The 13,719-nt window shown below is 36.5% G+C and overlaps 1 protein-coding gene across 1 annotated transcript; it reads left to right on the top strand.

Moving 5' to 3' along the window:
- Window positions 1-11,113: 11,113 nt before the first annotated feature.
- On the top strand, window positions 11,114-11,719 carry LOC142628417 (uncharacterized). The gene has a single exon (XM_075802525.1). It carries the CDS (start codon window positions 11,114-11,116, stop codon window positions 11,717-11,719), a length of 606 nt encoding a protein of 201 aa, XP_075658640.1.
- Window positions 11,720-13,719: the final 2,000 nt, after the last annotated feature.

Here is a 13,719-nt window from a genome sequence, read left to right as displayed (position 1 = left end):
AATTAAAACTCCATAAAAACAATACTCTTAAAAACCTCTTACAAAAAAAAATCTAAACTCCACAAATTGGAAATAATCTCCACTATATAAAACATGAATTAGGCTCTATAACCATAACTTTGTTCTAAATTTCACACTATGGGACACTATGGGTAAACCTAGGATTTAATATATATCCCAATGAAAACTGTGGGCCAAAACTAATATGACTTTTCCATGGACTTAATATCATTGACCCTAATATATTTCATATCTAAGCATTTTGAGATGCAATTAGAATTGGATAGAAGAAACAAGTCTGTCATTATCCTTTTAAAGAATTGTAGACATATTGATTTCTAATGGTTCATTGTGTTAGGGAATAGTCAAAGTCTAGGCAAGGACTACCAAGGCCATTAATCCCTCCATCAGAGAACTTGGACTTTGACAAAAAGTGAGAGTTAACTAGTGGCACATGGGTGGGGTTACTGCAAATTCTCCAGCAAGTTAGAATCAATGTTATGGTATATGAATCAACAACCAAAAGTTCCTATAGACTGACTAAAGTGACGTTAGCCTTATACATGGATTTAACAATTTTGGCTTTTGTTCTAGGGTCCGAACAGTGGCAACCTAGGATTCTAGAATTATTCAAACAGTGTAAAATCGTAATCTAAGAAATTTCCAATTCAACAATCTTCACATCACTAAAGTTTTCTATGATAAAATTCTAACTCCTTAATTCTTGTTTCTAACAGTGAAAAATCATACCTTGAACAATCTGATTGCCGCTTCACTTGTATGTGATTTAAGCTCCAAGGAAAAATCTCTTAACCTCTTTGATAAAACCCTTTCTATGAAAACCCTGGCTATCTCTTCCTCTACCCTATAGTTCGTATTAGAGATGTGGGCTTGGTGGGGTAGTGGACTCCAATTACTAATAAAAAGAATACCTATGACCCATCAATTATATTTAAAATAAAATTTGATAATAACCTCAAATAAAAGTATGTGGGGGTATCACATTCTTCCCCTCTTAAAATAAGTTTAGTCCTCTAACCTTGACGTACCTCAATTAGAAAATAGATGGGGGTATTTTTCTTTCATGACTTCCTCTTTTTCCCATGTCGCTTCTTGAATTGCATGATTTCTCCACAACACTTTCACTAAGGATATACTCCTTGAACATAGCACTTGATCCTTCCTATTAAGAATTTGCACTGGTTGCTCCTCGTAAGACAACACTGTCACGACCCAAATCTATGGAACATGAATTTAGATGCATCGTAGCCTCTAAAAGCAATTCAATTTTTAGATTTATAGAAATATAGACTTAGTCTATTTCTCTTTGGTGGATTCTAAAACCCTATCACCTTGTAAATTCGAGGTTTACTATTGGAAACTAACAATTAAGTTTATGTCCATCAAAGAGAACATCGTGTAAAATTTCTTCAGGCTTTCACAACATTATATTGAACACTCGAAAGGTTTCACTTGGCTAATGTGCTTTGTGTAACTATTTTTTCTAAATATAGGAAAAATATTAGGTATTACCAAAGTATAGTGACATGGTTCCCCATCATTTTACATAAATGGTAGATCTCACTATGAATTTTATTATTAAGACCCATTGTTACATAGAGGAAAAAATATATATTAGTTTACTACAAGAATACTAAATAAATTACTCCTAGATTTAATTATTCTTTCCTATTAGAAAACATTAAATCTAGCCATGACATCGTACCCCAAATCTAGAAATTCTGACCCGACCAGATCCGAACTCGATTTTTTTACTCAAATAAAAAATGGGTTGACCCGTGACCCAACCTGTGCTTTTTTGTAGGTCAACCCGAACTCGAACCATTTTTTAAAACTTTTTTTTTTGTTAAAAAAATAATAAAATTAAGACAATATTAGTTTAATTGTTTGTTGTGAGCTTTAAGGAAACAATTGAGATATTTACATAATTGTATGCAAATTAATTGAAAGATGAATGGTTGACCATTCTGTAATGAGTAAAGATTTTTAAATATCAAATAGCAAAGTACATGCCAAGATAATCTGGTTACAGTAGAGTTAAAATCATAGATTTAAAATTATAGACATCTGTGAGAAATATTCACAAGTGTGAAAATAGTGAAGCCAAAGTATCGAATTAGCATAAATTATAAATGTTTAGACCTATTTTTTAATAATTTATGGCCAAAATAAACGGCTTTTCAAAATAAATTATGATATTTCCTAGAGTGTGTGTTGCTTAACAATGATATGATATTCATAAAAGAGACCATGTATAAATATGTAAACAATCAAACTTTAATGTATATCTCAAATTGAAATAGTGTGCCAACTACAATTGATAATAAATTATAAAATTAATTTTCAAAATTGTAAATTTCTTATATGTTTTTATTCTTTGTCAAATGAGTTATCCAATAAGTCATTTGTAATTTTGTTTTATATTATGGGATGTTGATATTGTATAGAATAAAACTTGTGTATTTGTTTTATTTATCTTTGTGTTATTTTGTTTTAGATGGTAATGTTAGGATTTGTATAATTTTATAATTATTGAATAAGTATTAATAAGTTTAACTAAGTTCATTCTTGATATAAGTGGTGTATTAAAAGTAATGCATTCTACATTAAGCAATTTGTTGCATGACTTTCCAAATAGTAAATACATGATTTTTTCTTTATAAAAGAAAAAAATCATGTGAAAAATACGGGTCAATCCGACCCGACCCGACCCGCAACCCAATTGATCTGAACCCCCTTTTTAACCCGCTTAAAATGACCCTTTTTGAATTGCAACCCATTTGACTTGCAACCCAATTGACCCAACCCAAACCCAACATGACTCGCGCGTTTTGCCATGTCTCCCCAAATTGCACCTTCCAATAGCAACATAATATATCAACATTTCAATAAACTATATAGCTCTGCCACACACAATCAGTCCTCTTTAAAACCCAAATTGATAAATAAATAAAAAAATTATTAAAAAAAACCCACATTCAAGCTTCAACTCACACGCACGACACACAGTTGAAGAACAAAAAGGGGTTTTTTTTTTTTCAAACTAACCAAATCCCTCAAACAATTTCATTAGTTAGCAAGATTTTGAAACTATTTAGCAATCTAACAAATCGAGTCCAGAGAACTCGATTTTGTTGGTGCTAAATCGAGTGTGAAAAGGTTGAGTTCCATGGAACTCGAGTCTCCACAACTCAATTTCCTTGCTAGGCTACAAACTTCATGAGACCAAAGAAGAAGAAAACATAGTGAGATTTGGGAAGTTTGTTTCCACCTTGCTCTGGGTTGGTGTTTCTGATGTGGAACTCAAGTGTTTCACTCTCGAGTATGAAACTTGAGTGTGAGACACTCGATTTCCAACTGAAACTCGACTGCAACTCGCTCGATTTCAAAGAGCAAAATCGAGTCTAACAGACTCAATTTGTTAGACTGCTAAATAGTTTCAAAATCTTGCTAACTAATAAAATTGTTTGAGGGATTTGGTTATTTTGAAGAAAAAAAAAATCCAACAAAAAGCCCCAACCTCCAACCACAAGAGATGCTGCCATTAGAGGAGCTGCCGGAGCATAATACCAAAGTATAGAAAAGTCGTCCAATCTGTTGTTTCTGTGGTGTTCACGAACCCCACCCTCCTCAACCATCTTTCATTCCCACCAATACAACTCGCTAGAGTCACCGCTGTTTCCATGATTTTAAATTGTGTGGATTTGTTTAATGTGAGATATAAGCATTGTTATTATTGTTTTATCAACCTTGTTGTGTGTCTTTCTTCAGCTTAAATTAAAATTTTTGGTTCTAAATCTTCAAGGAAATTGGTGATTCAGGAAGTGAAAACCAATCAAATGTTGTGAGTTTGGAGAAGTGAGGTGGGGGGAGGAGGGAATATTTAGTTGATGTGGATCTATTAGATTCCAGGATTTATAGGATGTGCGGCGAAGAAGTTATAGGATTTGTTTGGTTAATTAGCTCCAAAGTTAAAAGCAAAATTCCTGATTTTTTTTGTTTAAATGTTTGAGTTTCCTAGAAATTAAGACCATGTTTGGTAACCCTTTTTTTTCCTATGTTTTCTCTTTTCAAAAACAATTTTCTATTTCCTAAGGCAAAAAACATGTTTGGTAACTTATTTTAGGCAAAAATCAAAAACTATTTTCAATTTCCATATTGTGAAGGAAACTAAAAACCGGTCTTGAGCTGTTTTTATTTTTCAGTTTTCACTCTCCTCAGAAAACACGCTAAAACATGCTACTACACACCTATTAATGAACCAGTGCACTGGTTCAATCCACTTGAATCACAAAAGCTTTTCCCGCGCTTCCACTTTTTTTCACTCAATATTTAGCACCTAACGTAGCTGATGAACCCTTTATATCTTCTTCTGCACCTCCACTCCCTCCATCTTCCTCACAAAGAAAACCTTGATTGAAAGAACCACTTGTAATGTAATTGATTGTTCTTTACCGGATTGTCCTTCATGACTGCCTTTGGTTTTTCAGTAGATTCTACTATTCCTTTTCTATTCATTATCTCACTCTCCTTTTCATTTCTTTTTTTTTTTTTTTTTTTTGTGTGACATTACAACCCGATTGAGCAAGCATCCTAGTGATAGTTATGACTAGGAAGAGTAAGCGAGAGTTAATAAGCTCCCAAATGAATGATGTCTTACAATCAATGGCTGAGGCCGCTAAGGCTAGGATAGAGGCATCTGAAGCAAAGGCTAAGAGGTATAAGAGGTATACTATTGATGAAGTTAGTAGCAGTATTGCACCTACAAATGACTTCTCCTTAGGCAAGTGCATTAATATCCTTGAGACCATGGAAGAAGTCAATGATGAAATATTTATGAAGGTTGTTGAGAAGTTCAAGCAGGATCCTGATGATAAAGAGATCTTTGTTAACATGAGCTTCACCAGGAGGATGGTTTGGTTGGGTAGGCTGTAGGGGATTATGTCAAAACAATAATTTCCCTATTAGATTATGTTTATTTAAAGGCCTTTGAACTATGATTTGGTACTATTCTATTGTTATTTAATGTTGTTAAATGATGGTTTATTGTTATTTTATGGTAATCTTTTTTTTCTTTTCTTTTTTATGTTGATAATGTTTTATTTATGTTAATAAAAAGCACTATTTGAGATCAAATTTGCTGTTTAATTCTCCAGGATGAATGTTGAACCAAATTATTATAGCAGTTCATCCTCTTCAGATGAGGAAGAGGACGATGATATGTTCTTCCTGCTAATGTTTGTTGAGAATAAAAACAACTATATTCCTAAGGAGCCTCAATGTATCTCTATGTTGACTGGTGATGCATTTATAAAAGAGATATTGAATAGCAATCCTCGAACATGTTATGAGTTATTCCGCATGGATTGGCCAACATTTACAAGTCTTTCTAAATTTTTGAGAACACATAAGTCCTTAACAAACTCACGCTGGATCACAGTGGAGGAGGCAATTGGTATGTTCCTATTAATAGTGGGACATAATGTGAGGATAAGGGTAATAGCTGATCATTTTCAACACTCAACTGAGACGGTGGACAAGCAATTTAAGGAAACTGTAAGAGCAATATGCCACCTGAGAAAATTCATTATACATCCTTCTCAAAGTAATGAAGTGCATCCACATATTACTAACAATACCAAGTTCTTTCCATATTTCAAGGTAATCCCAAGTTACTGTTCATTTTATCATACAAATATTATTTGATTGCATATGCTAATACTTGTGTTTATATTTTTTCTAGAAATGTATAGGCGCAATTGATGGAACATATATCGATGCATGGGCTCCAGCACCAAAGCAAGTCAGCTATAGGAATAGAAAGGCCACAATCACCCATAATATAATGTGAGCATGTGATTTTGATATGAAATTTACATTTTTTTACACGAGTTGGGAGGGTACAGCCAATGACTCACGAGTATTCTTAGATGCACTTCAAAGGCCAGAAAATAATTTCCCATGGCCTCCATCTAGTAAGATATATTGTTGCCTCACTTACATATTTACAATTTTCAAGTTTAATCCATTCACCATGTCATACTTCTCTCTATCTTTTTTTTTACTGTTAGGTGGCTATTATTTAGTGGATTCTGGTTATCCATGCACCTTGGGGTTTCTACCTCCGTACTGTACTGAGAGATACCATCTACGAGACTTTTAAGGTGGGGATCATCCTAAAGTGCTAAAGAGCTTTTCAATCATAGACATTCCTCTCTTTGTAATGTAATTGAAAGATGTTTTGGCGTTTTAAAGGCATGATTTCCATTCTTAAAAATAATGCCCTGCTACAAACCATGTCGACAAGGGAATGTGATGAGAGCCTGTTGCACAATTCATAACTTCATTCGAATGGCAACAAGAAATTATCGCTTGTTTACTCAATTCAATATTGATAACCTTACTGTTGAGGGTGAAGGTAGGGATAGTTCGGGTGAGCCATCGCACACTGTTGACTTAACTGATGAAGCTGTTGAAGCTATGGTAGCTTATAGGGATCAAATCGTAGGATCGATATTGGCAAATAATAAGCATCATTGATGCCACGTTATTTATTTATTTATTTTGGATGAAATTGATTCCCTGGCATTGATGCCATGTAGTAAACTTTTTAGTTATTGATTATCTTTTATAACACTTGATAATTGTTATAGTTTCAGTCTTACTTATATGATTAATGTTTTAGGCTTGAATGTTATATACAAAAGAATTGATTTATAATTTCTTTAGGTGTAAGGATTTTAAATACTTTGGAGCAAATGTAGTTTTTGAATTAGAATAAATATCATTGTTTTAAAAAAAATTAACCAAAGAAAACAAAATTCAACTTTTTCAAAGACAACTACCAAACAAATTTCCTGAATTTTGTATTTGGAAAATGTGTTTTTCCTTTCAACTAACCAAACATGTTTTTCATTTTGAAAACAGAAAAAAAAATAATAATAAAAAAAATAAAAATAAAAATAAAAAAAATTCTTTGTCCCTTGAAAACAAGAAAACGAAAAATAGTTACCAAACATTTCCTAAGAAAATAACTATAAAGGTGCACTTCGACTCCAATAGCTGCTCTGATGGTGGCATCTCCAGTGATTGGAGGTTGTGCCTTTTTGTTCTTTAGCTTTGTGACGTACTTGTGAACTGAAGTTGGAATGTGGGTTTTTATTTTATTTTTTTATTTTAGGTTTTAAAGTGGAGTGGTGTGTGGCAACACTATTATATTGTTTAGTGAAATGTGGATCAACAGATGTGACATGTTGCAAATGGAGGGTGTGAATTTCGGTGTTTACACCACGATTGGATTAAATGTTTTTATATTTCCTCTTTGTCGTTTTCCCTTTTAATATATTGGTAAATTGAAAATCATAAGATAAGCTACTTATTTGGTCCCCAATTTTTGTTCCTTATCATTCCAAATGTGTTAATTTAGTCTATAATCTATTGATACTATGTCGAAATTGTCTTTACCATTAAATGATGAATGAAAAATATTGACATGATTAACAGTGTTAACAAAAAAAAAAAAAAATCTTTTTAATGACAGTAGACTACCACATGGATTGCCATGTGGCCTAAATTTAAAGACGAAAAATCAAAACAAAAAACTATACAAAATTAACTTAAAATACAGTAGATTGAAATAGATTTTATTGTATTTTTTTCAAAAAAAAATAAAATATACAGACAATCTCAATGCATGCCATCATGGGATTGAAACCTAGGTGGAAGCCTTAAACCCATGTGCTAGAGATCTCTCCTTTAGCCACCACTCTGAAGAGAGAGAGATGGCAAAGAAGGAAAAAATTATAGAGTGAGAGAGATAAAATTTTGGTTCAGTCAAACCAATGTGGAAAAGAAAGGATAGTACCCATTGATGGTGATGGTAAGCGGTGGAAAGGGAGCTCAAGGAAAGGCTAGGCTATGGCGATTTGGGTTGGAGAGAGAGAGAGAGAGAGAGAGAGAGAGAAGGAAAGGGTTGTGGTAAAAGGTTTGAAAGGAGCTATAATTAATAAGCAATGAGAGAGGAATTGTGGAGCTTTTTAGAGATCGTCAATGAGAGAAAGAGGGGGAAAAGTTTGTGTGGAATTGGAAGAGGCAAAGTGACTGTCTATTCTTTATAGTGAAGCAGAGCGAAAATAACTTTTTGGGTTGGATTGCCCGTTTGGATAGAGCGGTTGCGAATCAGAGGTGGAAGTCCAAATTTCCCAGAACTACAGTAACACATCTTGTTTCACACACATTGGACCATCTCCCTTTGATTCTTCAGAACCGAGCACCTCAGAAGCAAAGCCATAAAGTGAGACGTGGTTTCAAGTTCGAAGAAGCATAGTTGCTTTGGGAAGGGTGTGAGCAGGTGATTCAAGAAGCTTGGGAGAATGGAGGAGGAGGTAGCTCGGCCTTAGAAACAATTAGCAGGAAGATTGGTGGGTGTGCTTCGGGGTTGCTAGTGTGGGGTGCTTCCAAAACTCATCCAGGAACAGAAGAAATTAAAAACTTGTAGAAAAGAATTGAAGAACTAAACTGGGCTCCACCAACCCCACAGAATAGGAATGACTTTATCCAAGTTAGCAAGGAGTTAGACGAATGGCTTAGAAAGCAGGAGATTTATTGGGCCCAGAGATCGAGGGTTAATTGGATTAAACATGGTGATAAAAATTCAAAAAAATTTCACCTAAAGGCATCCCAACGCAAGCAAAAAAATTTTATCCAAGGAATTATGGATCCACAGGGTGGTTGGGTAGAGGATATGGACGATGTGGGAGAAGTGGCAGTACAATATTTCAACAACTTATTCTCCATGGGCCCATGTACTAGAATTGATGAGTGCCTTGAAGCCGTATCACACAAGGTGTCATGTGAAATGCAACAGAGTCTAACCAATGAATTCAATGAGGAGGAAATAAAAGTAGCTTTATTCCAAATGGGACCCACTAAGGTGCCTGGACTTGATGGTATAAACGCCCTTTTTTATCAGAAATTTTGGCATATTGTAGGTAATACTGTTGTGTCTGCTATTCTTGAGTTTCTTAATAATGGTCATATGCTTCCTGAACTAAATCATACCCATATTGTGCTAATCCCAAAAATTAAAAGTCCTGTTAAGATGTCTGATTTTAGACCCATTAGCCTCTGTAATGTTATTTACAAAATTATTGCAAAGGTCTTGGCAAACAGGTTAAAACAGATCTTACCTCATATTATTGCCCCAACACAGAATGCGTTTGTTCCAGGAAGATTGATCACTGACAATGTTCTTGTGGCATATGAGGCATTACATATGATGCATGGCAGGAGAAAGGGTAAAACAGGCAATCTAGCCTTGAAGTTGGACGTGAGCAAAGCCTATGACAGGGTGGAATGGAGCTTTTTAAGGCGAATTATGCTTAAATTGGGCTTCCCGGGAAGTTAGGTAGACCGCATGATGAGTTGTGTCTCCTCATCTTCTTTTTCTGTATTGATTAATGGCAAACCTTATAGTAGGATTACCCCCACTAGAGGTCTTCAGCAGGGAGATCCTTTGTCTCCTTATCTATTTCTTTTATGTGCAGAAGGTTTCACATCTCTTTTGCAGAAAGCGGAAATAGAGGGTCGTATCCATGGTGTTTCTATTTGCAGAAAAGCCCCGAAAATCCCACACCTGTTGTTTGCTGATGATTCCCTTATATTTTGCAAAGCCTCTGAAAAGGAGACTCAGGAAGCTATGGAGATTCTGAAACTATATGCGGAAGCCTCAGGTCAGTGCATTAATATGGAGAAATCTTCAATCTATTTAAGTAGCAATACTCCATCTCAGAAAAGGGAGTCAATTAAAGCCATGCTTGGGGTGAGCGAAGTGGAGTGGTTTGAGGCCTATCTGGGGCTACCAACTCTGGTGGGGCGGAGCAAATACCATACTTTTTCTTTTCTCAAAGATAGAGTGTGGAAAAAGCTAGAAGGGTGGAAAGGAACATTCCTATCAAGAGCAGGAAAGGAGATTTTAATCAAAGCAGTGGCTCAATCGATTCCAACGTACACTATGAGTGTATTTCAGTTGCCGGTTAAATTATGTGAGGAACTTCAAGCCATGTGTGCTCGGTTTTGGCGGGGACAGGTTGGAAATGAGAGGAAGATTCATTGGCTAAGTTGGGATAAACTAGCTAGACCTAAAATAGAAGGCGGGATAGGTTTTAAGGATCTACGTCAATTCAATCTAGCAATGCTTGCCAAACAAGGATGGAGGTTGATGCAAGACCAGGAATCACTACTTTCCCAATGCCTGAAAGCTCGGTATTTTCCATGAAGTCATTTTTTGGAGGCCACTGATTTGCCTAACAGCTCCTAAACTTGGAAGAGCATCATGGCAGCCAAGTATATTTTGCAAAAGGGGTCACGTTGGAGGGTAGGTAATGGGTGCCACATTCGGGTTTTTAAAGATGCTTGGATTCCTAACCATCCAACAAACAAAGTACTCCATCCAGCACCAAACTTAGAAGAAGACATGATGGTTTCTGAGTTGTTTGATCAGGACTCAAAGGGGTGGGATCAATAATTATTTTGGCAGCACTTTCACCATGATGATGCTGAAGCCATATTGCGTATACCATTGAGCTATAGAGACATATCTGATGTAGTGTTTTGGATTGGCGAGAAATCAGGTGAGTACTCTGTTAAGTCGAGGTATCGAGAGGCGCAAAAGGCATGGATGGAAGAGGGCTGGGCTGAAAGTTCTAGGGGAGCTATAGGAGGAGAGGTATAGAAAACTCTTTGGAAGTTAAAGGTGCCAAACAAGATCAAGGTCTTTGGCTGGCGAGCTTGTCGTAGCATTTTGCCAACACAGGTAAATCTCGCGAAGAAAAGGATTGTTGCAGACAACCGCTATGAAGTGTGCAAGATGGAACCGGAAATTGAAATTCATGCATTATGGAATTGTGGTGTGGCACAGGACATTTGGGCAGGTTGCTCGGCTAGATTGCAGAAGTGTCATGTGGGTTCGGAAGACATGCTTCAGTTATGGGATGAGCTGATTGCTAGACTCACCATGTAGGAGTTAGAATTATTTTTAGTGCAGGCGTGGGTAATATGGAATCAAAGAAATGCAATGATCCATGGAAAACAAATGCAGGCACCTAGCGTATTGAATAGAAGGGCAGAGGACTATATGGAGGAATTTAGAAATGCTCAATCCCACCAAGTCACAAGACTCCCAAGCTTGAACCCAACTTGCTGGAGGCCACCACCTACGAACCTTTCCAAACTAAACTTTGATGCAGCGACGTTCGAGGATGAAGAAGCTTCAGGTGTTGGGGCAGTTATTCGGAATGAACGCGGTGAAGTAATGGCTGCATTATCAGGCAAGGGACCACCAATATCGTGTAGCGAAGAAGCAGAAATCTTGGCATGTAGGCGAGCAGTGGTGTTTGCATTGGAGTGTGGCTTTAGGGAGATGGTGGTTGAAGGAGATAACCAATCTGTCATGTCTGCGTTGGAGCTGAAGAGGAGTCTGTCTTCTCGGGTTGGCCACATTGTACAAGATGTGCTTAGTCTTCTTAAGGAGCTCAGATGGTCACAAGTGCTATTTACTAAAAGGAGTGCCAATACTATAGCCCATTTGCTAGCTAGACATGCAAAAAATGAGTCACATGATGTAATCTGGTTGGAGGAATCTCATCCACCTGTAGTGCAAGCTTTGTATAATGACTTATTACCATTTACTGAATTATGAGGATGTCTTCCTCTTCAAAAAAAAAAACATCTTGAGCTAAAGCCAGCTCAATCAGCGTTGGATTTTCCTTTATCTAAGTTACAAAGTTATCACTATTAAATACTTTTTTGGCATATTTTTCCAAAATGTGTGCTTGCCTATTACCTTGACACTTCACGTGAGAAAACTAGACAAACCTAAAATCTCGAAGCCTGTCAGATACCCTTGTTAAAAAATTATTTATAGCCATGTCAAGTGGCATTCCTATTGAACCACATACACCAAGTTATCATAAAGATCATCTCCAATAGGTCATTGGTAGTATGCTACACAAAAACCAAGTGCTACACCAAATCCATGAATTCCAAGTAGCGTACCCCTTGTGTTTCAAAACAGATCCCTGAATGCAACCACATCTATTGAGCGTTATCATCCCTAGAACAAATGTCCACTGGTTTCAGCACTCGTCCCACAAGCTTCAAAAACGTTTTCGGTGATAACCCCTCAATGGCACAGATTTTCTTTTGTTGGAATAATATTTCAGCACACTCTCCATGCAAAGAACTTAACCTTATTCGACATATTTAAACTCCAAATCGTTCTCCAAAATCTCCTACGTGTGTCACCATTGGAGGGCTCTCCAGCTATTCGTGGACTCATCCAAAGCTTTTGTATGAACTTCGAGCAGTAAATTTTCCTTTTGGAGTGTATGCCCACGCCAGCCTATCATGTGGCATCCTAGTACTCAATGGTATGCTTAAAATGGACTGGACGTCATTTGGGAGGAAACCCCGCTTCACCAAATCAGTTCGCCATTCACAATTCTGGGAATCAATGAGATCACTAACTTTTGAATTACCTAGGATAATGTTGGGCCAGGAGATCACACTAGAGGTGGTTGATTCATGTAGCCATTTATCAGTCCAAATGCTAATTGATGCTCCATTCCCCACCTTCCATCTACATTTTTGCTTGACTATTTTTTAAGTTGTCATTATACTCCTCCAAGCAAAAGAAGGCTGCGACCCCAACTCTACCCAAGAAAATCACTATCTAGAAAAGCAGGCTTTCAAAACTCTATGGACCAAAGATAACGTATTCTTCTGAAGCCTCCATCCTTGTTTGGCTAAAAATGCAAGATTAAATGCCTTAAGATTATGAAAGCCGAAACCACCCTCCTCCTTTGGTGTACAAACCTTGTCCCAACTAAGCCATGCCATCTTAGTTTTCCCATCTATTTGTCCCCACCAAAAATTTCAAACCATTTTCGTCATCTCATCACAAAGAGTATTCAGGAGATTAAAGACACTCATGGTATATATGGGTATTGCTTAGGCTACCGCCTTGATGAGATAACGTCCCCACCAAAAATTTCAAACCATTTCCTTTCCTACATGCGATAACTTCTTCTCTTTCCACCCCCAAAGTTTATTATCTAATCTCTCCTCTAATTGTCGAAAGGTGTTGCACTTTAATTTCCCCACTAAGGAAGGAAGACCAAGATAAGTTTCATGTTGGCACATTACCTCTGCTCCAAAATGATTTTTGATGTCATCTTGAATATCTTGTGGTCTATTGCTACTGAAAAATAAGGACATCTTTTCCCGATTTAATTGTTGGCCAAAGGCTTGTTCAAACGTTTCTAGGACATTCTGTACGTTGGAACATTCTTCCATTGTGACCCAACAAAAAATGAGACTGTCATCAGCAAAGAAAATGTATGATATTTTTGAACCCTGTAACAAGCAACTACTCCTTTAATAAACCATCATCCATTGTTTTCTTAAGAAGAGCTTATAAACCCTTTGCACAAATCAAAAACAAATATGGAGATAAAGGGTTCCATTGGTGCAAACCCTTGGTAGGGATGATATGGCCTCGAGGTTTCCCATTAATTTTAAAAGAGTAAGAAATAGAAACTAACACACATCATTATAATACTAACCCATTTCTCGTGGAAGCATATCTTGTACATAGTTTTTTTCCAAACACCCCATTCAACCCGGTCATATACTTTGCTT

This window comes from Castanea sativa, chromosome 1 (genome assembly GCF_040712315.1).
Source record: "Castanea sativa cultivar Marrone di Chiusa Pesio chromosome 1, ASM4071231v1".
NCBI lineage: Eukaryota > Viridiplantae > Streptophyta > Magnoliopsida > Fagales > Fagaceae > Castanea > Castanea sativa.
Note: the sequence above shows the minus strand (reverse complement) of the source record. Positions and strands in the feature narration are given on the sequence as shown.